Here is a 24,626-nt window from a genome sequence, read left to right on the forward strand (position 1 = left end):
ATAGAATGAAATAAAATATTTCAGACGGAAGCAGAGGAAGAAGTTTTGAATAAGAAACATTCGAAAAAAACTGAAGCAAAATACAAAGCAAGACAACGATTTGCTAAAGTAGAACCTGCCTTGGAAGAACAGTTTTCAACAGGACGAGTCCTTGGTATTATATCTTAATAATTTTGTATTATTATTATATACATTTTTATATTACATATATCTAAATGATATTAATTTTAATTGCAGCTTGCATATCCAGTCGACCTGGACAGTGTGGAAGAGCTGACGGTTATATTCTAGAAGGTAAAGAACTAGAGTTCTACCTGAGAAAAATTAAGAGCAAGAAAGCAAAATAAAAATGTTGGTTTTAAATAAAGAAATCTTCCAATGATAAAATGTGTAAAATAATTTTTTTCTGTCCGAATTTTGTGCTCTTTTATATAATACTGAGTGTTATTCTTGCATATAATCTTTAGAATAAACTTTGAAATATTTATTTTTGTTACTTTATTATTTTATTTTTCAAGATAAAGTTTATGATTGTTTATACTACACAAGTAAAGTAAACATCATCTGTATAGTAATATGTTTATTCCGAGTTTATTTAATCTTTAAATTTGTCTTTACAGCAATATAAAGTTTTTATATATTTAATTTACTTTTATATAATATACTTGCTTAACCATTAGTATTTACATACATACACATTTTTATAAAATTACTTTTTTCTTCAATTTTAAGATATTTTACTGAATGCATCATGAATATACAATAAAATATTTAACGTCTGCAATTATCCTATTTTAATTGCTAATATCAATACATAATTGACAAGATGTATGTAGACAAAATTATTTAAAATCAACTTACACAATGTGTAGTGAACTATATTATTGATTGCAAATAGTTTTAACCTAATATCTATTAATAAAAGACCTTAATTATTTTCATTTTTAGAACACGAAACATAATGAGATTTTGATAATCCAGGTGATTTATTACGCGGTAAAGAATAAACTCTGCACGCAGGAGTACATACTTTCGTATTATTACTCTGAAAACAATAAAAAAAATTTAATAGAATGATAGTAATATTGCAAGGATAACATTTAAAAATGATAACACTTCAAATTTTTGAGAGTTAAGAGCATATGTTGTAAGCCTTGCATATATTTGATTTGTTAAATTATCAAAGTATTTTCAAGAGTCAATAAAATTATAAGTTATTCTTTTTTTAAATGAATATACTATATAATAACTTATTGTGAATTAGGTGATACCTTGGTAAAAAATACACTTTATTTTTTTTTCTCTTCTTTGAATTATTAAGTATGTTGTCTACATTAATAATTCCATTTTATCATATTGATACGCGTTAAGCCAGTGTTGAAATATATGAATAGAAATCTGTTACTGTAAAAAGCAAATATTATTATATAAAGTATCTTTAGAGTAATACTTTTTTTTAGTATTTTTGGCTTTCAACATTACAGACTTACACCAATGACTCTATGCCCTCTTTACGTTTTATGATGCATGTTGCACATTTATCATAAGCTTGGGCATCACCTGTTGTTGACTTGATCCTACAGACGAAGTTGTAACAATTGTAGTAAAAGAAGGTTTTTGGGCACACGTTCTCATATGGGTTGTCCAATGAGATTGTTGACATGCGTAATCACAATAAGCTGTATTCCAGCAACAATAAAATAATGCTTCACGATGACACATAGCACACCATTGTTTACGTTTTGTCTCCTCGATACATCTTATTTTTTCTTGTTCCATTTCTCGTCGAGTTTCTTCAACAGCTCGAAGTTGTTCTGCTTCTAGGCCTGCTTTCATTTCTCGTAACATACGATCTAAAATTGTAAGTTTTAAAGCACATGTTATTATGTGTACATCTTTCATACTAAAATATTACAAAAAATAATTAAGTACCAGTATTATGTTTTAGTTCTGCCAATTGTTGTTGATGTTGCCACCTCATTCGTTCAATCTGTAATCGTAAAAAATGTACTGTAGCATGATGCTTATCAGTAGTATCATCTTCAGAGTTTTGACTGTTGTGAGCAGCTTCTTGATATGCTTCCTCCATTAATTGAGCCATTCTTTTTGCTAACTCTTCAGCACCATGATATAAACGAGCACTAAGAGGCCCAGCTTCAGGAGGAAGTAATTGATATTCAATAACATTTTCTTTTTGTGGAGTTGGATTATAGATTATCGATTCTATTGAACTAGGTAATGTATTTGATGATGAATGAAGTGTTATTTGTGGATAAATAGGTGGTTTATTAGGAAAAGATTTTCTTGCTTTGCTCTCTCTTTTTTGTTCTTTTGAAACTGGTTTCGTAATCATGTAACTTTCTTTATTTGTTAAATTATCCTCTGTTAATATAGACTGTTGTACTATATCTGTTGATTTGTTACACGTTGCAGGTGTTGTTTGACCTATTGTTGAATTTGATACAGAAGATCTAGTGTTATTTTGTGTTATGGTAGTAAATGTAGAAACGGATGAAGTGACAGTTCCATTTGTTGTTTTATTCAACAGATCATGTTTATCAGTTTGTGATAAAGATCGAGTAACTTGAACGATTGATTCTATGCTCGGCGATCCCATTTTATTTTTTTGTTCATTTTCGGATAAAAATTTTAAAGCTTTTTCTGCATTTAATTTATCAACCAACCTCGTTTTTGGTTTATAAACTTTAGCCGTATTTTTAGTGGGCTTTGACGCTACTTTTAAAATTTCAGATGTATTACTTTTGCTGTTAGTAGTTTTCACAGTGGAATGTTTCTTTGATACCTGTTCCAGTTTTGGTGATTCACTTGGTTTTAAAATTTGATCGGTAGATGTTAAACTATCATGTGTAATATGTAAGTTATTTCTCAATAAAGGTACATTAGATTCATTAGATCTTTGTACACGTGTATTTGTATTATTTTCTTCAATGTTCTTTCGATCTGATTTAATAAGTTCATTATCTTCTGCTAATGAAACATCTTCTATAGATGTCTTGTTTTCTATGTTAATCACTTTTTTTTGCAATTCACTTTGTGGTATATCTAAATTAATACTGTTGTCTGAACTTGGTGAAGATTGATTGGATCTGGTTAATTTTTGTATTTTATTTCGGGATTTATTTTCATCATCAGAAGCAGTTGTATCAGAATCAAGTTTACTATCATTAGCAGAAGCCTCAGTTTGTGATTTATCCTTGATAGAAAGATTACGTTTTCGAAAAGCAGCCTTCTTTTTAGGTACCAAAAATTCTGAAGATGTACAATTATTTGGTTGAAGAGGATCATAATTTGGTAGCATAAGTTTGATTTGCATTGGATCGTGCGGATTGTATTGTATTTTTGGAGGTGCAAATTTAAATTTACCAAATACAAGTTCTAGTTTTCGACAATGCCGGGTAATTTCTCTAACGCATTCATCCATATCTACTTTTCTTTTGCGAGGCAATGGAGCAGGTGGATCTTCAGAATATAAAAAAAGATCTCGAGGTTGTATCCATGCTCGATCATGTTCACCAAAAAAACGAACATCTACAGAACCTTTTGCATTTAACCGTGGCATAGCTTTAGCAGGCCAGAAAGGGAAACCTTTTAATTTAGCCCATACAAGAGGATGTGGTTGACGGCAAGGTTCAATAAACCATGATGGTTGTGGCCTAGGTAAGTTACGCGAATGTGCATAACAATCTGGACAAGCCTCAATTTCTGCTACCTCATGGCGTGCCAATTTAATTATTTGTTTTGCAATATTGGTTAATTTAGATGTATCAGCATAAAGTCCACCGCCTATAAAAGAATATATTTATTAGGATTACTTTATAACATTATAATGCATATATAATTATAATCTATCTTACATACATGTATTATAGACAATACAATTATGCTGTATCCATTTTGCATCAGACATAAATGCATCAGTACTTCCATAAAGTTTTGAACGTACATTAGATTCTAAAAGATTTAAATCCATTGGTTTAAAAACATAATCCAAATAATTTGGAGTTTCATTGATTTCTACAGGTTTCCAAAATGGTTCAGACTAGAAAAGTATATTAATTGATTGATAAAAGGAAAATATTTAAAACATTTTAAATGAATAAGTAATAACGATAAAGGATAAACTTAGATAATGATTTAGTAAAATAAGAACATAGGAAATTATATTCATACATACGCCAGAATATTCACGCATTTTTTGAACTACATGTTTAAGCAACATACACAATTGATCAACTGATAACTGTGCCATTGCCGCAGAACGTGTTTCTGCATTTTCTGCTTTCAATATTGTAGCACATTCGCCACAAATCCAGTTATGAACAGAAGTCGGTGGCGTACCACCTAAACATCTACGATGCCATGATCGCGGACAGGCACTACAGAGTGCTTCTGTTGATTCTTTGTGGCACCTCCAACAAAATTTATCATTTGTATTTTTAAATTTTTTTCGTTTATTTCTAACTCCATTCTCTTCAGAAGACGAAGCACTTTCTTGTGTACTGTAAATCATTATTAAAATGTCGATAAAAAGTAATGACAGTGAAAAGAATTAAAAATAATTAAGAATGTAAAAATTACCTTAAATTTCCACGCTTTCTTTTGATATTATAAATACTCTTTTCATCTGTTATATCTTCTGTAGTATCTTCTTCACCACTCTCTTTCGCAGTATTTGCATTTGATGACGTATTTTCTGTTAAATTTTCATTTTTCTCTTCCTTTCTTGCTTCTTTTATTTGGATATTATTTTGCACATTAATACTCGATTCAATGATATCTTCTGAATCACTTTCATTTTCTGTCTTAACACAACTTGTATTTGCAGTAATGTTTTCTGCATTAATTTCATTTTCTGCATCTTTAATAGTATTGACTTTATCTACATCTTGTTTTTCTTTCTGAGTAGTATTTGTAATGTCAACTTTATGAGTATTTTCTAATGAAGAATCATTTTTTGATTCATTTGAAACTGAACATTGGGTTTTTCCTTCTATTAATTTAATATCATCATTCAATTTAGTTGAAGAATCCATATTTACTTTTGCAGTTTCTAAATGAAACAGTAAATGAAGATTAATTATTTTTCTTTTATATTTCTAATAATATAAACATTAAAATATTTTATATATGTTATAAATTTATAAATTATAGTCACACACCCATTCACATATATAAGACGTCCCAGGTTTTATGACTAAACTTTGTCAGTACATTCTATGAGTCTAAATGAGAAAGAAATATTCTATAAACAGGGTCGTTTAAAGCCTAATTAAAAAGTTACGATAAAAATAAGAATTACGCAGAGAACAGTAACAAACAGATAACAGTCTGTCATGAAGTTACTATAATACAATATAGGAATAGATTAACAATATTTACGTTGAATCATAACATGAACAGATTCTTACATTGTATTATAATGATTGCACCTCAGACTGCTATTTATTACTGTACTGTATATAATCCTTATTTTTGTCGTAACTTTTTAAATAAAGCTTTAAACGACCTATGTTTATAGCAAATTTCTTTCTTATTTAGACCCATACAATATACAATATAGTTTGTCTTTTAAAACCTGAGTTACCTTGTATAAAATAATAATTATATCTGAAATAGATGAATAATAGTATATGACACAACAGAATATCACGAGAACGTTAGATATAGCAAAATAATATAATTAATGAAATAATTGTGTAAAAAGAAAACATATGTGCAGCTTGATATTATTAAATCATATCCATAAATACACACAAATACTTTACACATTTACATATATATTAGATAATTTCTACAAACCAGTTGGAATGGTATTGATTTTTGGAAAAGTAGATATTATTAATTTACAGGCAGTATTATATATAACATCATACTGAAGGAATATATACAGAAATATACTTGAAAAGAAAAATGAACTAGCTACATAATGCATGTTATCTACATATTTAATCAGTGGTTTAAGCAGTACTGAACACTGTATTGTATTAAAAATAAAAAAATAAAAAATAAACTTACATTTAAAACAATGAAATTTAATCGTATTTCGTCTATAATATCATGGTAAGTAGTATATTCATATAGTATGATGTACAAATCGTTCATATATCCCATTCACGTATATATATGTATCTCAGACCTATATGTATATGTATAAAAATACTCATAGAAGTTGTGCTTTGTTATGAAAAATGTAGAGAAAGCAGATACTTTCTAGACAATTTTTATGGCAATTTGTCAATTTAAGGATGAATTTCATATTGATAATTATAATTTTGTTAAAGATATTACCTACCACATAATATGAATAGTTGTGAATTAAAAGCGACAACACCAACTCACACGACTTTACCCTAGAGATCTGTTTCCTTTTCCTATATGCCAACTTTGCCTCTTTAGTGCTTCCATCTTTTGACGATGTATTGAGTTGATAATGATCACGTGATATTTTGTTAAGACATATTTCATAACTATTTTTCCAAATTATGAAAGTTGTCAATTCTGTAAATAATATAAAATATTGTTATTAATACCACGATATCAATATGTTTCTTTCAAAAGATTACAGATAGGAAAAATATATTCCGATAGAAATGTCAACATTGAGGTTAGAGTTTTTTTTTAAAATGAACAACGCATCGATTTAATAAATTATACAAAATTCATAATACCGTGTTCTTAATTATCGAAGATGCTATCGTTGATTATATATATTCGTCTTTATTTTTCTCATTATTATCCTTCGTTGATTTCTTTAAATTAACACAATTTAATGCTACGAAGTAATCGATTGTATAACTGTTGAAACATATAATTTATCAAAATAACTTCCAAATAAAAAATTGAATAAATATTTGTTAATATATACATATATGTATTTATATATACATTTATATATTTACACACACACATATATATAATATATGTATATATATGTATATTTAACATAATTTAACTTACAAGTATTATTGAATTAATTTAATAGTGTACGCCATTTAAGCACTATAGTAAACATAGCAAATGACAAGTGAGGTTAGTGAAAGAATTGTCACGTGACTATTCTAATCTCTCGTTAAATACACATACACACAACATATATCTCTTGATCACCACTACGAAGAAAGTAGCATGCAAACTTTCTCTCTCTCTCTCTCTGAATAATAAAGTTAACAGATTCTTAAGTAGAGAGAAATATATAAACAAAGCGTATGTATTAATGATAACAAGATATAAACAATTACGATCAATTTATTGTTTAAAGTCCCATCTGAACTCATCAAATACGTCTATTTTTCATCGATAACAATGTATTGTAACATTGCTAGGTTATGTTGATCTGTCAAAAATCTATTCCATTATTTGTTAACAAATATAAAACTTAAAGTTGGTATAAAATGGAATGCGGACATTTAATTTTGATTCCGAAAGTCGATAATGTTGTATTAATTGATAAAAGTGATGCTAATAATAAAAGTTTAGAAGGAACATTGTGTATTAGTAGCCACAATCTTATTTTATCTTCAAGACAAGGTGATGGACAGGAACTATGGGTGAGATTTTTATAATAAAATTAAATTAAATTGATCACAATAAATATTATATAAATATTAGTATTATATTGTTTGTGTTATAAACACGACTAATATATTATTTACTTTTTTAGCTTATATATAGGAATATCGATGTAATAGAAAAGAAATTAAATACTCAAAGTCCTGGAGGAAGTATCATACTAAAATGTAAAGATTTTCGTGTGCTTCAACTGGATATTAATTCTACCGATGATTTAATCAGTGTTATGTTATCTATAGAAAGATTAGCATCGTTAGGTAGCTACATTTAAATTTATCATTTTTAATGTATAACATTTTATTCATTGTTATTATATAATGCATTTTATATTTTCACAGAACAAACACTTCAGTATCCCTTTTTCTATAAACCAAAAGCAACAAATAATATTGTACAAATAGAAGATGGATGGACAGCATTTGCTCCTGTTTCAGAATGGTCTAGATTATTAGCTGCATATGCAGATGAATGGAGGATCAGTTATTTGAATTTGGATTACAAAGTTTGTAACTCTTATCCATCAGCTGTTATTGTACCTAGACATATAGAAGATAAGGTTATAATATCTTCTGCTAGTTTTCGGGATGGTGGTAGATTTCCTGTTTTATGTTACAGACATGAAGGCGGGGTAAGAATAATGGAATCGATGATATTTGATTATTATTACAAAAATATTAAAATAATTAATTTGATATATTTTATTTTTATAGAGTGTTTTATTAAGAAGTGGCCAGCCAATGTGCGGTGCTACTGGTAAAAGATGTAAAGAAGATGAAAGGTTATTAAATGCGGTTCTAAGGCCTGGAAGACGAGGGTATGTATTAATCATTGGAATCAGATAATTCAACTACAATTTAGAATGATTGAATGGAAACTTATTGCCAGGTATATAGTAGATACGAGATCTGTTACCCAAGCTCAAAGTTCAAGAGCAAAGGGTGGTGGAACAGAAATGGATGCTGCTTATCCTCAATGGAGAAAAGTACATAAAGTAGTGCCACGGCCTCACGATTTAGCAGACAGCTTTTTTAAATTAATAGATGCTTGTAATGATGTAACTTGTTCTACATCACAATGGTTGTCTAGACTTGAAAGCAGTGGATGGTTAACTGCCATTCAAGGTGCTTTAAATGCTGCTTGCGTGACTGCTCAATGTCTTCATCAGGAAGTTGCAGCTGTATTAGTACATGGTATGAAAAATAAATATATTATTTACAATTATAAATATATTTAATATAACACACAAATGAATATAAATATATATATATATTTATTAATTTTTTGCCTATATCGTAGGAAGTGCAGGTAGAGATTCAACACTAGTTGTAACAAGTTTGGCGCAAGCTATACTAAATCCTGATTGTCGTACCGTACGTGGTCTGCAAGCTCTTATAGAAAGAGAATGGTTACAAGCTGGTCATCAGTTTTTTACTCGTACACGACACGGACCTTATCACCCTTCTCATTCTCAAAGTCTAACACATGCTCCAACATTTTTACTTTTCCTTGATTGTCTTTATCAACTTTATTATCAATTTCAATTTAGTTTCGAATACAGGGTTGATTTATTGATAGAGTTGTATAGACATAGCTACTATTCAGAATATGGAACATTTTTAGGTATATTATTAATAAATTTATACAATTCTCGCAAAATACTTTGATATATTATAATTATATACTATTTGTAGGTGATTCAGAAGCAGAAAGGGTTCAACTTGAACTGTCTGAACATACTTGTAGCTTATGGTCTTACATGAATCAACCAGAAGTATTAGAAAAATGGTTAAATCCTTTATACGATCCAAATCCAGGAGTTATTTGGCCTAGTGTTGCACCTATCAGTATTCAATTATGGAAAGAACTGTATCTTGCACACACCAATGCTTCATCTTGGGATGGTGCTCTTTCTTGTGCAAAACAAATAAAACAAAACCATTTAGCTGTGAAAAAAGTAGCTCTACAATTACATGCACAAATTAAACGTGCATTAGAGGACATTCGAAAAGATCCTGATATGTCTTTCGATTTTGATGTTCAGGAAGGACATACTCTTGTAGCACAATTAAGTTTAGAGTCCCAAAGCACTTGATATAAATTATAATCATCTAAAAAAAGAGAGAAAAGAAATACCTTCATTTTGTAAATTTAAGTTTATCTGATATAATAATATTTACTGCTAAGTAATTGTCACATTTGCCAGGAGATCCATGTTCATACTTCCTATTATATAATTGTATAATTATATTTATTTAATTAATGTTTTTTATACACTTTAATTATATCTAAAATAGTATATTATCTTCGGCGAAGATTTAAAAAAAACATATATATAAAAATATATATATAAATATGAAATAATTAAATTATATAATATATAAATAGATAAACATTTTAGCAATTCACTTTCTTTTATCTATTTCGAAGATCTATTAGTTTTGATGCTAGCAGTTTGGAATGGTTTACGATTCTTAGCTCTTATTTTTACTGAAGCGATTGATTTTTTTTTCGATGGTGTTAGCAATACATTTGAAAATTATATTGTAAATTTCAATATAATAGAATTCAATGCAAAGAAATAAGAAAAACAAAAAACATTAGGAGTAAACGAATATTGTGATATTTTAAATGTTATTCTAGAATTACGAATGCGTACATAACAAAATTTAATAATCGACTATTCTTTTCTTCCACTAAAGTAAATAACTTTTTAATTGACAATATATATATATATATATATATATATAAAATTTATGTATATAACCATAAATAAAATAGTAGTATGTATAATCGTTCTTCAAATTGTTTATTTGAGATTATATCGTACAAAGTTTTAATATATATGTATATATATACAAGTATTTACCGTTATTCGGTACGAGAGCGGGGTAGAATTGATGTTTCCAAGGGAAAGGGAAAAAGATTGGAGGGGAACACGGCAGGTGTTCGTACACAAAGAAACTAAAAAGAATCCCACGGCGATCGGCTTGAATTGTGAGAATCTTTCGTTTATTTGCTAGGTTTTCTGGTAAGAATGTACAAAATTTTGCTTTAATATTTTATAGTTTTCTCTTTATTATATACTAAAAAATATAATATATATGTATTTTCTTTTTATAATAGGAACAAGCGTAATCAATTTCGAAGTATGTATATAGTTATACATGCGTTGCTTGGAATTTTTATACATTTCGGAGATAATTCAATTCACATGTTAAATATTAAAAATATAATAAATAGTGTTTTTGTACAAATAGTATCAATTGATGAATAATTTATCTGAGAAAAGTAATTAGGTCGAATATAAACCCCGGTATCCTTGGATGAGTGTGGATCTAGTCACGAATAAAATAAAAAAACGTGGACTGAATTCAAACCCATCCAAGGCCGCCGGATAATAGATTTTTTTTCAGTAATTGCTACTCTAAAGCAAAAAAAGAAAGAACTTTTCGTAGATGTAAGTAATCTCGAGAAGAATCAAACACCACTAACTCCGTCAATAGTCACAACGTAGAATGATACGTTTGTAAATGGTGTGTAGTGAAAATTATGGTAGGGGAATTGAGAGAAGGGGACTTGGAAGTTTACGCTCCCTACTCCTTAAACCAGTAAAACCCTTAGAAGTGGGGGAAGGGCCCCTTAAGAATCACAAAGCAGATTTACATGGAACATCTCACTTGGAATTAAATGATGATTGCTGACATTGAAAATTCATTATAGAGTGTTGATTTTTTAGTTTATAATTATACTACATCTTTTTAATTAAATTAAAATTTAATTTAATTAAATTTAAGTTAATCTTTAGATTCGTTTTTCATTTATTTCAATATATACAAATATTTATATTAAAATTTTCTTAACAATTTTAACACACAGATAAAATAAAAATCAAAACCTTAATTCTCTGGATAAGGTAAATTAAATATATTTGTTGGAGTGTGTCAAGTGTAGTATATATAAACCTAAGTGTTTATCATTTTGCTTACTTATCTCTCTCATTATACAAGGTATATAATGACTAGGATTATCACTATGCATGTAAACAACATACCACCGACTAAAATAAAGCCATCTTGACGAGCTCTATATTCTATAAGCCTCATAGTTGTATTTGAAAGACCTAAAGTATTACCAATATCTATCAAACGTTTGTGAGCTCCTTTTAAAGTAATTCTTTGTGATCTTAAATTATCTAAGATTCCTGTTCCATGCGAAATAAGGTCATCTACACCATTTACTGCATTTCGTAAACTATAATTATGTTGCATATTATGGTCTATCATAATATCAATGTGATCATTCGCAGTAAATGTTTGTGACAACAATGCTTCGCGTTCTGCTTCTTCTCTTTCCTTTTTAATTAATTGGTTTCTCCAAGTATTCAATGCGGCACTTAGATGACGACTGTCATATTTCAGTTGATCAACTCTCATTTTAGCATTTTGTCTTTTGAAAGGCGAAACAGATGAAATGGGTCCTTTTAAGCAAAGCACGTCAAGTCGTTCACAGTTACTGAAAGTATATGTTAAAAATTACGCGTTCAATAAAAGAATTATAAATTATTACTTCAAAAAAAAAAAAGAATTGGTAAGTGCAACAATAAAATTGTTGCCTTGACTACCTGTTGATGAGACTGATTTTGGATTCTATGGCTTTTTCTATTTCTTTTAAATCCTGTTTGTTAAAAGACTTTTTTTCCAACTGTGTAAAAAGATGCTGCGTTTCTTGAACCAATTTATTTGTTTGATGATACAACGTTTCCATATTTCATATAAATTTATTTCAATATTCTTTTGTATAACTAAATTGCAATAGTAATTACAGGGTAAATTTGTGACGTGTACCTACAAAAATGCATTAAATAAATCCAAGTAGAAAAGAAGCGACATCTTTGTTATGACATACATATTACAAATTGCAATCGCAGATAAATTTGAATCAACAATAACAAATTAAAATAATTTCAATGAATACAGTGCAAATTGTAATTATTTGTTTTCCATTAGTTCTTTGATTTTTAAATGATACAATTTGTCCAACATTTATTTAAAAATCATATTGTTTGATATATATAAAAAATTCTCTTACTATACGAACGAAAGTTTACAGCGCCATCTTGTTATTATAATTAATGACGCTTTCTGAGGTGACATCGTGCTAAATGTATCTATGTAAATAAAGAAAATCATTTTAGTACATATTTTTGATATGGATATTGGTGAATTATTATCTTATAAGGTAATTTCTATAAATTACATATATGTTACATAGAAAATGTAAATATAATAAAATTGTATATTCAATTACATTGTTAGTGACAAATTTAACCTTTTTAAATTGTTTTTATTATAATTTATTTGAATGTATTTTCTTTATTATTTGATTTGATTATAAAATCTTCTGTTTTTTTAATACATGAATATTATTTATCTAGCCACCTAATACACCAAAGCGTCCTGCAATTGGAGAAGAAGATGACGACGAAGAATGGGAGAGTTCTAGGAAACCAAAGAAAGTTATTAAAACACCGTACCATGCACGTCAAAGACAAATAAGAGAGACAGATGTTACTCCAATTAGAAATAATGAACCTCCAACTCCAATAAGGGCTGCATTACCTTCACCTGCAAATGACGTGATTGAACCACAGTTAACGGAAAAAGAAAAACAAGATATTTTAAAATATGTAGAGACTGAAGCACCTGAAGTAGAAGCATTGGATGAAGCTACGTTAAAAAGAATGGTATTATTATTCGAAAAACGAGCTCTTAGAAATCAAGAAATGAGAGTTAAATTTCCGGATCAGCCGGAAAAGTAAGTTAAATGTATTTTGATTGAACTTTTCGATCTATACCTAGTTTACAAGTCTTTTGATAGTTTTTATGAAAATATATAGGTTTATAGAGTCCGAAGTAGAACTGCATGAAACGCTTCAAGAATTACACGTTGTTGCGACTAATCCAGATCTTTATCCATTGATGGTAGAACTTGGTGCAGTGCCATCGTTACTTGAATTATTATCTCATGAAAATACAGATATAGCAGTTGGCATAGTAGATCTTTTACAAGAACTTACAGACGTTGACATTTTACATGAGAGTCAAGAAGGAGCTGATACCCTCATAGATGCTTTATTAGAACAGCAAGTTAGTGCTCTTCTAGTACAGAATTTAGAAAGGTTAGATGAAAATGTAAAAGAAGAAAGCGATGGAGTACATAATACACTTGGTATGTATTATTTTGTATGCATTTAGAATATGTTTGCGTAATTATATTATATCTATTGTTTGTATTACAGCCATATTTGAAAACTTATTAGAATTTAGACCAGAATTATGTACCGATGCTGGAAAGCAAGGTTTAATGCAGTGGCTATTGCGTAGAATTAAAGCAAAAATGCCGTTTGATGGAAATAAACTTTATGCCAGTGAACTTTTATCAATTCTTGTACAAAACACACCTGAAAATAGACTGCTTTTGGGTGATCTCGATGGTATTGATGTACTGTTACAACAGTTAGCTGTATGTTCTATTTTTTATTCATTATATATTTTTGTTATTTATATTTATTTAGATTTAATTAAATATTGTCGTGTTATTTTAATATTGCTTATCATTGACAGTATTATAAAAGACATGATCCTCAAACTGCTGAAGAACAAGAAATGATGGAAAATTTATTTAATGTCTTATGTTCGAGTTTAATGGCTACTGTAAATAGAGATAGATTTTTACGCGGTGAAGGATTACAGTTAATGAATTTAATGTTGCGAGAAAAAAAAATGTCACGTAATGGTTCTCTTAAGGTATGTTTTTCTTATTTTTATTTTTTTAATTTTTTTATGAGATAAAGCATAGTAGATGAAAATATTGTAGGTCTTAGATCATGCTATGAATGGACCTGACGGTAAAGATAATTGTAGCAAATTTGTTGATATACTTGGACTTAGAACAATTTTCCCCCTTTTTATGAAAACTCCAACTAAAAATAGGAAACGAATGCTTACAGCAGAAGAACATGAAGGTAAAAAATTATAAGATTGATTAATTTTCTACAAAAGATTTGTTTTTTATAAAATTAAATCATTTTACAGAACATGTATTATCGATAATAGCAAGTATGTTAAGAAACTGTAAAGGACAACAACGTCAAAGATTGCTTAGTAAATTTACAGAAAATGATTATGAAAAAGTGGATAGATTAATGGAATTACATTTTAAATATTTAGAGAAAGTGGAAGAAGTTGAAAAAGCTGCTAAGGTTAATAATACAATCAAATATAAATTTTATATATTAAAATTGATTGCTGTTATGTAAAATTAATTAATTATATTATTCTCTTAAAATTTAGGATGATGAAGACGAAGAAGAGTCTTATCTTAGACGATTAGATGGAGGATTATTTATATTACAACTGGTAGATTATGTTCTTTTAGAAGCTTGTACTGGTTGTCCTCCTGCAGTCAAACAAAGAGTTACAAGAATTTTAGCTCAAAGACGAGCATCTCTTAAAACTATCAGACATATTATGAGAGGTAAAAGTATAAGTATAAAATTTTATAAAAATATTTAAGAAATGCACTTATTCTTTATTAATAATAAATATATGTTTATGATTACATAGAGTACGCTGGAAATCTTGGAGATGCTGGAGACACGGAATGGAGGGAAGCAGAGCAGCAACACATATTGCAATTAATCGATAAATTTTGATTTATATATATATTTAAACTTTCAATATAAATGTAATAAATTTAATTTTATTAAAAAAGAAAAATGTTCAAATATATGTGATATATTTGAATAGCAAAAGATATGTGTATAACACATTATAATAATATAAGCAAACGATTCCATATCAAACTATAAATTATACTGAATTTAAGAAAAAAAGTTTTTGTATCACATACTAGTCGAAGATAAATGAATTTTCATTCAATTATTTATATAAAGACTATTTGATAATTCTTTAGAATACAAAAAAGTAACTATAAGATCGATTTTTTATCGTAACGAACAATTTTGTATATTAGGCCCTAAATTCAAGTGATATCAATTTTTTGTTAGTATTAACCGTTTATCTTTCTAGGATAAGATGCTCATTTTACATTAATAGATTATCGAGTAAAAACACCCTAAAGTACACAAATAAAATGGAAGAAATTACGTTGGTCATACAAAAATGTTTGAACATTGACCGTTATGTCGATCTTAAACAAAATAGTTAGAATTTTGCGTGATATTTTATGCGTTTACGAATCATACGATACGTCTTATGAAATCAAAAGATATCAGAATGGTGCATTGCTTGACTCTTTATGCATCAAGAATTTTGGAAAGAAGCAATTTGGCCTATTCAATTGTATTATCAAGACAAACAATACGAAGGAAACTCGAGGGTTCTACGAACGTGATAATATATTATATTTTCAGAAGCACTCACTACAATTTGTGCTGCATTTAGAATTTTGTGTGTGTCAGGTGAGTTTAAGAGTTTTATTCATATTTTTATAGTATCAATACATACTATAAACAATTAACGCAGTGACTAGAACAACGTAATGATTCCAAAATCTTTAAATAATGACAGATACGATAGTATACAAATTTATAAGGCATATTTTATCTATACATATGTTCGTCAAAATACTCGTTTATATTTTGCCGCGTACAAAATTTTTTAAAGGGAAGTGCATGTGCAATCCCTTATACTTTCTCGTTTCCATGACAACCCACGTGGGCGCATGCGCATTTCATCGATTTATTCGTGTAGCAGAAAGCTCGTTCGGGTTCGTGAGAAAAAGAGAGAGAGAAATACGAAAAAGCTAAGATGCATAACGTGCAGTGTAGCTGGGAGTGCTAACAGTAGCTGGAATGGAGAAGAATTGATATTTATTTTTCGTTTCCTTAGTTTATTTTCAAATAGTTCGTAGGATGGTATACGCGTACGTTTTATACTTCGATTTCATGTCGTGAAATAGAAACGCCGGGTTTATTGGTGGGGTCAACGTACCGTATACGATCGATCGTGATTGGTCGTTTGCGGTGACGTTAACCAATCAGCTTGCACGTTACCTCCTTACACGAAAGTTAGCTGCACGAGTGAGCCAGTCGCTGCTACAAGCTTCGAAGGTGCGGTCTTTATGTTTGTGTCGTCGCGACTCGTGCTGTGTTTTGCGAGTTTTTCTCTTTCTCTTTTACCTATTTGTTTTTTTTTCTTTTTTTCGTTCACCGTTTATACGACACATTGCGTCAACGATAAAGCATTATCAACGAAAAAAAAACTTTTACGTGTTGACGACATTTCATCTTTGTGCATCTCGTGTCGTGACAGAGACAATAATTATCTTTGCTGAAAAAGTCGGGACATAATCCAGGACGACTGATCCTGAATATTTGATTACGGGAAAAGCACTACGGTAAGTCAATTTTATAACTTCTCTTCTTTATATTTTATTCAATTTATTCTCTATATATGTATATATATCTTTTATAAATATCTTGTTTATTTATTTTATCATTACAATTTATTTTTTAATATTCACCGATTTTCGGATATAACAGCGACATTTTTCTCTTATTTTTTCCTACTCATAAATGTATTATTTAGTGCAAACTTCAAGTGCTCCTCTAGCTCGATTATAAATCATATTATTTAGAATTTGATACATTGCGTATACGTTAAGCGTTTTAATTGTATAATTGAAAATAGATAGTTCTCTTATCTTTCGAGCTAATTCAATATGCTGAATAATATGAGATACCGAAGTTATTTCGTAATATCGAACAAAATATTACATATATACGTAAAGCTGTATCGTTTAGTGTATTCTTTAAATGGCATAAATTAAAAAATTATTTGGTTATATTTTAGAAGTATTGGTGATGTCGTTAGACGCGAAAATTCGAATGGTTATATATTATTAAATCTCTTTGATGTAATATGCATTACAAGACGTAAAATCTATTAAAGCTAGAAAAAATTAAATTTCTGTGACACTTAAAAATTATTTGAATTCACTATACTTGATATTTTCATAACATCGTTGTACAAAACAAATATTTTGATTTTAATCCTAACATATATATCGAACCTTGAATTAATATTTTCTTATTATATTAATAAATAAAATAAAAAATTACTACAGGTACACGACGATCATAAGCAATTTTAAGATTTTATTTTATTTTTTATTTTTATTTATGAGTTAGCTGGTATCAATTGGTATTTAATCGTGTGTAAAATATATTTAGTGCTTTTTCTCAAATACGAAAAGTATGAAAGCGAAACAAAGGTAAAAAATTAATCATTAGAAATTGTTAAATATATGCTATTTAATTTTAACGATGCGTAGCAAAATTAACTTTAAATAGATAGAAGGACAATGTGTGCATATATGCATACAATTAGCTAACTAGCTAGTTAGCTATCTGATTGCTTTGAGAATTTTTGAATGCTAATAATTTCGTCACATTTTCTCAAATAGGATTGCTGTTAGATTAGACGAATTTTGAGTAATGTTTAAAACGTAACATTGAAAGAAGACCTGGCTCTTACAATTAGTAAGGTTTCATATTAGATTCCATCTAAAAAGGATATGCGCGCGCATGCACCCATCACCCGTCCAACCGCGCGCTATTCAATCCATTTAAAGCCGATTTATATGCGACAAAAATGTAAAATAGACTTTGACTTACATACAATATACATACATTTACTAAGGTTGATATAAAAATTCTTAGGTCAATAAAATATCTATATGCAGAGAGTGGCCCTAAAGTTTTTATAAATGATTTTACGAATTAATTATTTTTTAAAGATTTTTTAGATTAATTATGTTTTTTCTTTTAGATTGTAAAATTACAATCCTAACTATAATCATAAAAGATTTCGAAGAAGAGTAATTGATTCATAAAATCGTCTAGAAACTTTTGAACCGTATATGGATATGTATATGTATTATAATCTCCTACTTTATAGTTCATTTCATTTAATAGTAAAGATAATTTTGTTAGTAAAAGAACAAGGAAAGGTCCTAATATATTATATTGTACGTTATCGATCCTGTGTGTCGGTGCAATATACAATGTTGCATCATCAGTATGGACGCTGCAGACGTTCTATGACCTTGACAAGCAACAGCAATATGGTCTAATGTCACAGAATAAAAGTCGACTATGTGTTAGACAATAGGTTGGCATATTTGGTTGGTAAAGATCGGTGTCAAGGTAATAATCTTTTTTAAATATTTGCTTTAATTTTCTCTCTCTTTTCACGCTTTTATTGAAGGTAAACAAGTCGAGAAATTGAAAGTATTGGTTAAATGATAATAATTTGTTTTAATAATAATGTTTCATTAATATAGAAATGATTTCGTATTAATTATAACTCATTTAAATAATAGATCTATCGACTTGATAATTTCATATCGTAATAAGGCGAGGAGCAATTATTTTTCTAATTTTCTTTATGATTATAGTTAATTTTGGTTTTGTTATTTTTTATTATGTTAGAGAAAAATAAGAAAAAGAATTATGATGAATAAATGTTTCACGTGCATTTGTATCTTCTAAGCAACATGACTCGTCTATGTAAAAAAATAATGAGCTGCGTTGGTGCAGTTGATGTTGTAATCCTTATTTTATGCGATGCGATACATTCCTGTGGCAATTTTGCGATTAGTTCATTAGAAAGATATATTCCTTCGAATATATGTTTGTATATATACGCACTCGTGTGCGATAAGCTCATCTCTCTAACATAAATGATTATCTTTCTAATTATATAATTTTGATTGTTTCATGGCGCGAGAAGCTTAAGATAAATATATCATTTCTTTTTCTTAATTTTCTTTTATATTTATTTTTATTTTTTAAATCGAACATATTTTTTCCATTTTCATTGATGAGTCGCTACATGTGTATAGCAGTTTGAAAATTTGTTTGCAATTGAATTTCATTGGTTGAAGCGTTAGGCAACGCCCCACTCTTGCTTGTATAATTTTATATTCATACGTATTTTCCTTCTTGTTTCCTCATTGGCAGAAAGGTTCACATCTATTAAGCAGATGCGTAATAAAGAAAGAAAACAGGGCACATCAAAACAGAGAAGGATAGAATGATAAAGTATTGTTATTAAATGTTTTAATTTTTAATCTACGATTGATTATGAAATATAATTTCGTCCATCGTAAATTTGGAATCATATGACTAGGTCACACAAAGATCCTACTCTGTGGACTTTGAGAACATTATAAGTGGGGATAGGCGGAGCGAACTTGCCCATGCGCCTCCCAAAATTGCAATGTAGTTTTCAGATAACTATATCTAATATAAGTATATTATATTCCCGTTGTTAGAAAATATGGTATACATTTCATAATTATTTTTGGCCGAATTTATTGTTGCATTTACAAAATTTAAGATACAAAGTATTTTTAATGAAATTAAAACTTGGCTTTGTTTAAAGCTTTTTTGGACATGTCTTAATATTAGGATCAAGAGATAAAATTTGAAGATGTTTTTTGTCTTATTTATTTAAAGTTAAATTAAAAAATGCACTCACCAGAGATGTAAAATAACGATTATCCTAATATACATATATACACATATGTATTTCCGTACACGTAGATATCTTATTTTCGATTTCATGGAAAGCCTGTAGGTACGACAACTAAAGATCTACTCTTACCCGTAGGTTGGAAAAATGTTAAAAGTACCGGCGAAGGAAACCCTGCGGCAACGTTTACGCTTTTATCGATCAAACTGCCCCAGATTCTCGCAGAAATTCTTGATATTGTTGAACCATCTGTTTCTCCTCAAAAAAAAAGCTTATATTTTTACTCATATATAATTAAGAATAATACATCTTAAGAAATTAATCTTTCCCTTTATTTCGACAAAAGTACGGGGCTTTTTTTTTTCTTTTTCATATTTCCAATACATTTCAATCTTTATTTTTAACTCATATCTTTGATTATTCAATTAATAAAAGAGTAATGCACTTTTCTTAGACTTGTCTTCTTTCATAAAAGAGAACATACGATGAAAGAATAAGTTTTTTTTAGTGCGATAAAACACTTATTTTTTTTTTTTTTATAGAGAATAATATAAAACGCATTGTCGTTTTATATGATCGTTAATATCGAAAGAGCTCTTTTTATTTTTTCCTACATTTGCACGTTTGGTGTCTCGACCTTAAGTAAATCTTCTCGAAGAACACTCTGCTAGCTACTCTCAAGACGGAAAAAGCACTGAGCTTGCTACTCGAGTCGTGATTTCACGAGTGCTTTTCTGGTACATGCAAAGAGATCTTTTTGTTAACTTTATAATGATTTTTAGGTCGACTTTAGAATAATTAATCGATTGCAATAGGAAGAATTTTAAGATTGTATTCTTTTTTAAAATTTTTCATTTATCATGTTATGTAATAAATTACGAGTAAGAATAGGATATTCGACAAGTTTTTAGATGATTTAAAAAATGAGTTACTCCTTTTCGAGATATTTTTAGGCTAATTTATTTCTATTCAGATAAAGTTACAAGTTGTTATACAATCAAAAAGGAATTAGCCTAAAAAGGTTTTCTCTCTAAAGTAATTAATTTTAAAAATTACCTAAGAACTTTTGGTTCATCTAAACATTTTTAGCTCATATTATATTTATAACGAAAAAATTGAAAGAAGAGGGGAGGGGTAGGAGAACGAAGAAATAATTAACTATGTCTCTTAGAATTTTCTCTGAGCAAATGTTGGAAGAAGTTGACGATTAATAAATAATTATACGTAAATAATTTAGTATCTGATATTATGCATGCAGTAATAGTCTGCATAATTATTTCCAGAGGTTATACTGTCATTTCGTTATTACCACATTTACATGTAACATTGCATTATTTATGCTAACGTTCTAACATTAGCGAATAAATTATCTGCGCGTTCATAAAATTCATAAATGTCTTATGACACTTTAATGCTCAAATTCTCCTAACATATATTTTCTAAATATTATTTATGCATATGTACTAACGTAAGTAAATAAGTATGCACGTATATTTATGTAGTTATGACCCAGAAGTTTAAAACCACTTTCAAAATTGATTTCGTAGCGTCCAAAAAAAGAATAGAGGTAGTTGTTGCTAAGAGGATTCAAATTGGGCCAGGTTGAGGTCACGAAGTTTGATATATGTATTACGGATAATATATATATTTCGGGCATTGTATAAAATACCCAGAGTGTTTTGGTCAGTTTATAAAATGTGTTTCCTTGTCAAAAAAATTAAACTATTCTTAATAGTTTATATATGAAATTTAGAAGTACTGTATGCATATATCACGTGGTTGAAAACATTTTTCTTTAAGTACTACTTTTGATACTTTCAATACCTTCGACGATAATAATTTCCTTTTTGTTCCACGCTAAGTAATCGATTAGATATTCAAGTTATACTTTGACCAGAAATAAAACGATAAATTTGAAATAGGACAAAGGAAAATTTCGTTCGTTTATTCGTTGGGGTTGGGGGACATCGAAAAATTTCATTTTTAATAATAGTTATGGATAACAGATAGGAGGTACGAGAAACATCAAAGAGAATTGGATGTCGAATCACAGAAAGTTGGCGAGCGACTAATCGTGGTCCAAATGAAGAAGAAGGAGAGGGTAGTGTCTGTGACACGAACAAGAGTGTCCCAATTAAAGGCTCCTTAACAAGAAACTCTTCGAAAGTACTCCCTCTACGGTCGTGTCTATTTACTTTCACCAGCTTTCGATATCAAAAAGCTTTGTGGCGAATCATCTTTACATAGAACAACTATGTATTCTTGATTTCGTCATTAGCGTTCGATTTAATTTATTTTTATTGTTAAAATATTAAAACGTTAATACGTCATATCATTGGAAATATCTATAATAATTGACTAGGTTTCGTCGGGATCGTGATACATTATTTTCATTTCTTTTGATTTGTTTTCTCTTTTTTTTTTTTTTTTAGTTAAAATCATTTGCACTAGCAAAAACGTATAACGTGATATTATATTTGTATGTTGTATTTCGTAAAACAATTACAATATTGTGTTACATCATAAGCTCATCGTTTCACGATCTTATCTTATTTCTCTTTTCTAATTTAAAATTTAAATTATAAGTATTANACGTTAATACGTCATATCATTGGAAATATCTATAATAATTGACTAGGTTTCGTCGGGATCGTGATACATTATTTTCATTTCTTTTGATTTGTTTTTTTTTTTTTTTTTTTTTTTTTTTTAATATAAGATTGAGTATTTTTCTTTTGTACATATTTTTATAGAAAATTACACATTATAGGTTACAAGGGGATAAACAATTACAATATTGTGTTACATCATAAGCTCATCGTTTCACGATCTTATCTTATTTCTCTTTTCTAATTTAAAATTTAAATTATAAGTATTAGGTATTATATATTTTTGTATATTCTAATAAGAGTTAATAAAAACAAAATATATATAGGATTAAAAGTGATACTTGTTTTGTCTTCTTAATAATCGTAAACATAGATCGTGATCACTTGCGTTGGATTTCATAGTAATAGGTATTTAAGCGCAGAAGCATGACTGAAATATCGTCGAGCAGAGAGAGAGAGAGAGAGAGAGAGAGAGGGTGGGAGGGAGGAGAGTGCGTGTCTTCTGGGTCCAGGAAACGCCAGCATCGTTTTGGCGTCTATGGTATTTCGCACCGCCGAGACGGTTTCATCGATCCATTCACTCTCACTACCATTTCCGTTGCCAGGCCTCTGACTCCCCTCTTCTTTTACCTCCTCCTTTTATTCGCCTTTCCTATTTCTCTCTTTCTTCCTCTCTCAAGAAAACACTACTTCAGCTTTTTATTTTTTCTCTTTTTATCGTGCATATTATCGTTGCCCTTTTCATCTTTTTCTTGTACCCTTATTCTTTGCCCCCCCCCCTCCAACTCCCCCCCAACCCAACAGGACCACTTAGATTTCTACAAAGGTATCCATTTGAGAGAGAAAAATTGTATTCAATATTAATTTAAAAAGAAATATAAATAAATAAAAATAAAACACGTCTATATCGTTCGTATTTAAAAAGAAATTTTATATTTGATCATTCGATTTGGATAATACGAACGTACGTTTAGAAAGTGTGGTCTTGATGGATATTATATAGTTTAAACATGGAGTCTATAAATCATTGTAAGATCAGCACTTAAACCATTTACCGCACCTCTTTGACCTGACCTACAAATCAAAGGTGGGTGCGATGCAACCCTACATATAATACTCTCCTTTAACCTTTCATACTGATTAAATGAAAATAAAAGTAAGGGTAATATAGTTGATAGTGATTAAATTTTCGTGCTTGGTCTCTTATATTAATTTGCAAGCTATGTACATAATATATGTTACGGATAATGTATTACTGAGGACATTCTATAGAATGCCCGATTTACGTATATATAGTATACCTACATGTACGTGTATACATATATATGCATAGATAAATATAATATATTCATCTATTTCTTAAATCTCTACATGTTCTTAAAATACTATTACTCTGTTTATATAAAAAAATTACGAAAATAAAAGAAAAAAAAAAACGATAAGGAGTCCTAAGTGAAAAGATATGAAAAACAATCGGTCAATACTTTAATTTTAATTCTCTTACAAAGTTCATACAATTTTCTATCGGGTTATTAACCCCTGCTCGACTTTTTATATCCCAGAGTACACACTCGTTGGGGATCTCTACTCTCTCTCTCTCTCTCTCTCTTTCTTTCTCTTTCTACGTCATCGATCGCATATTAAATTGTAAGTTAATTCTGGAGAAGTTTCGTAAGGAATCCTTAATTATGTAAAAGGGTCAATCGAGGTTACATCTTTCCCTCCTCTTTTTCTTTTCTTTTGGAGCTTTCATTATAGCCCACTAATTATCGATAGTAAATAAAGATAATGCAAAAGATTAGATTGGGAGAAAAATAATGGGTATTGCGATTGCGTAATTTTGTGCATATCCCCTTATTATTCTTTC

The 24,626-nt window shown here is 29.0% G+C and overlaps 6 protein-coding genes across 11 annotated transcripts in view; 4 read left to right on the forward strand and 2 right to left on the reverse strand.

The window, feature by feature from the left end:
* Positions 1-9: 9 nt before the first annotated feature.
* Positions 10-487, forward strand: LOC106791833 (40S ribosomal protein S8-like; the record flags this gene model as incomplete). Its single annotated transcript, XM_014757786.1, has 2 exons — positions 10-154; positions 238-487. Coding segments are annotated over 2 exons (255 nt in total), but the record flags the coding sequence as incomplete, so codon positions are not given.
* A 226-nt stretch (positions 488-713) lies between these two features.
* On the reverse strand, positions 714-7,063 carry LOC106791830 (protein kinase C-binding protein 1). 5 transcript variants are annotated; one of them, XM_014757781.1, is made up of 10 exons: positions 6,979-7,063; positions 6,690-6,816; positions 6,314-6,519; positions 6,037-6,157; positions 4,600-5,071; positions 4,196-4,520; positions 3,880-4,060; positions 1,933-3,804; positions 1,561-1,853; positions 714-1,045 (listed from the first exon to the last, which is right to left on the reverse strand). In XM_014757781.1, the coding sequence occupies exons 5-10, from the start codon at positions 5,052-5,054 to the stop codon at positions 929-931; spliced, it is 3,243 nt and encodes a 1,080-aa protein (XP_014613267.1). In that variant the 5' UTR covers positions 5,055-5,071; positions 6,037-6,157; positions 6,314-6,519; positions 6,690-6,816; positions 6,979-7,063; the 3' UTR covers positions 714-928. The 5 variants fall into 5 exon arrangements, 4 of the variants coding, with proteins under 4 accessions (XP_014613267.1, XP_014613269.1, XP_014613266.1 ...); XR_001382239.1 differs by lacking the exon at positions 6,037-6,157 and adding an exon at positions 1,272-1,404 and having other exon boundaries at positions 740-1,045; positions 1,491-1,853; XM_014757783.1 differs by lacking the exon at positions 6,037-6,157 and having other exon boundaries at positions 6,361-6,519.
* A 33-nt stretch (positions 7,064-7,096) lies between these two features.
* On the forward strand, positions 7,097-9,858 carry LOC106791831 (myotubularin-related protein 9). The gene is made up of 8 exons (XM_014757784.1): positions 7,097-7,224; positions 7,344-7,568; positions 7,682-7,847; positions 7,929-8,218; positions 8,301-8,404; positions 8,476-8,780; positions 8,887-9,210; positions 9,282-9,858. Exons 2-8 carry the CDS (start codon positions 7,413-7,415, stop codon positions 9,680-9,682), a joined length of 1,746 nt encoding a protein of 581 aa, XP_014613270.1. The 5' UTR covers positions 7,097-7,224; positions 7,344-7,412; the 3' UTR covers positions 9,683-9,858.
* Positions 9,859-11,388: 1,530 nt separating this feature from the next.
* LOC106791832 (Golgi SNAP receptor complex member 2) lies at positions 11,389-12,459 on the reverse strand. Its single transcript, XM_014757785.1, has 2 exons — positions 12,212-12,459; positions 11,389-12,102 (listed from the first exon to the last, which is right to left on the reverse strand). Exons 1-2 carry the CDS (start codon positions 12,352-12,354, stop codon positions 11,589-11,591), a joined length of 657 nt encoding a protein of 218 aa, XP_014613271.1. The 5' UTR covers positions 12,355-12,459; the 3' UTR covers positions 11,389-11,588.
* A 247-nt stretch (positions 12,460-12,706) lies between these two features.
* Positions 12,707-15,403, forward strand: LOC106791838 (beta-catenin-like protein 1). Its single transcript, XM_014757792.1, has 9 exons — positions 12,707-12,828; positions 13,025-13,404; positions 13,487-13,818; positions 13,889-14,112; positions 14,214-14,396; positions 14,467-14,614; positions 14,685-14,851; positions 14,943-15,126; positions 15,216-15,403. The coding sequence occupies exons 1-9, from the start codon at positions 12,799-12,801 to the stop codon at positions 15,302-15,304; spliced, it is 1,737 nt and encodes a 578-aa protein (XP_014613278.1). The 5' UTR covers positions 12,707-12,798; the 3' UTR covers positions 15,305-15,403.
* A 1,179-nt stretch (positions 15,404-16,582) lies between these two features.
* Positions 16,583-24,626, forward strand: part of LOC106791829 — a 33,124-nt gene continuing 25,080 nt past the window's right edge. For both annotated transcript variants that reach the window (XM_014757777.1, XM_014757778.1), the window contains exon 1: positions 16,583-17,010. The gene's annotated coding sequence lies outside the window, so the exon portion shown is untranslated. The remainder of the gene's footprint in view (positions 17,011-24,626) is intronic.

Source organism: Polistes canadensis, unplaced genomic scaffold (assembly GCF_001313835.1).
Source record: "Polistes canadensis isolate GaletaPanama2010 unplaced genomic scaffold, ASM131383v1 scaffold_346, whole genome shotgun sequence".
In the NCBI taxonomy this organism is placed as follows: domain Eukaryota; kingdom Metazoa; phylum Arthropoda; class Insecta; order Hymenoptera; family Vespidae; genus Polistes; species Polistes canadensis.

What these genes read in the sequence shown, in the direction of transcription:
- LOC106791830 (XM_014757783.1), bottom strand. Translation starts at nt 5,054, where the DNA reads ATGGATTCTTCAACTAAATTGAATGATGATATTAAATTAATAGAAGGA. An exon ending in TTGTATTGTCTATAATACAT is followed by an intron (nt 3,805 to 3,879) that starts GTATGTAAGATA and finishes ATTCTTTTATAG; the next exon opens with GCGGTGGACTTTATGCTGAT. An exon ending in AGAACTAAAACATAATACTG is followed by an intron (nt 1,854 to 1,932) that starts GTACTTAATTAT and finishes TTACAATTTTAG; the next exon opens with ATCGTATGTTACGAGAAATG.
- LOC106791831 (XM_014757784.1), top strand. Translation starts at nt 7,413, where the DNA reads ATGGAATGCGGACATTTAATTTTGATTCCGAAAGTCGATAATGTTGTA. An exon ending in AGAAAGATTAGCATCGTTAG is followed by an intron (nt 7,848 to 7,928) that starts GTAGCTACATTT and finishes ATATTTTCACAG; the next exon opens with AACAAACACTTCAGTATCCC. An exon ending in TGCAGCTGTATTAGTACATG is followed by an intron (nt 8,781 to 8,886) that starts GTATGAAAAATA and finishes CCTATATCGTAG; the next exon opens with GAAGTGCAGGTAGAGATTCA.
- LOC106791832 (XM_014757785.1), bottom strand. Translation starts at nt 12,354, where the DNA reads ATGGAAACGTTGTATCATCAAACAAATAAATTGGTTCAAGAAACGCAG. An exon ending in AAAATCAGTCTCATCAACAG is followed by an intron (nt 12,103 to 12,211) that starts GTAGTCAAGGCA and finishes ATATACTTTCAG; the next exon opens with TAACTGTGAACGACTTGACG.
- LOC106791838 (XM_014757792.1), top strand. Translation starts at nt 12,799, where the DNA reads ATGGATATTGGTGAATTATTATCTTATAAG. An exon ending in TACTGTTACAACAGTTAGCT is followed by an intron (nt 14,113 to 14,213) that starts GTATGTTCTATT and finishes TATCATTGACAG; the next exon opens with TATTATAAAAGACATGATCC. An exon ending in TACAGCAGAAGAACATGAAG is followed by an intron (nt 14,615 to 14,684) that starts GTAAAAAATTAT and finishes ATCATTTTACAG; the next exon opens with AACATGTATTATCGATAATA.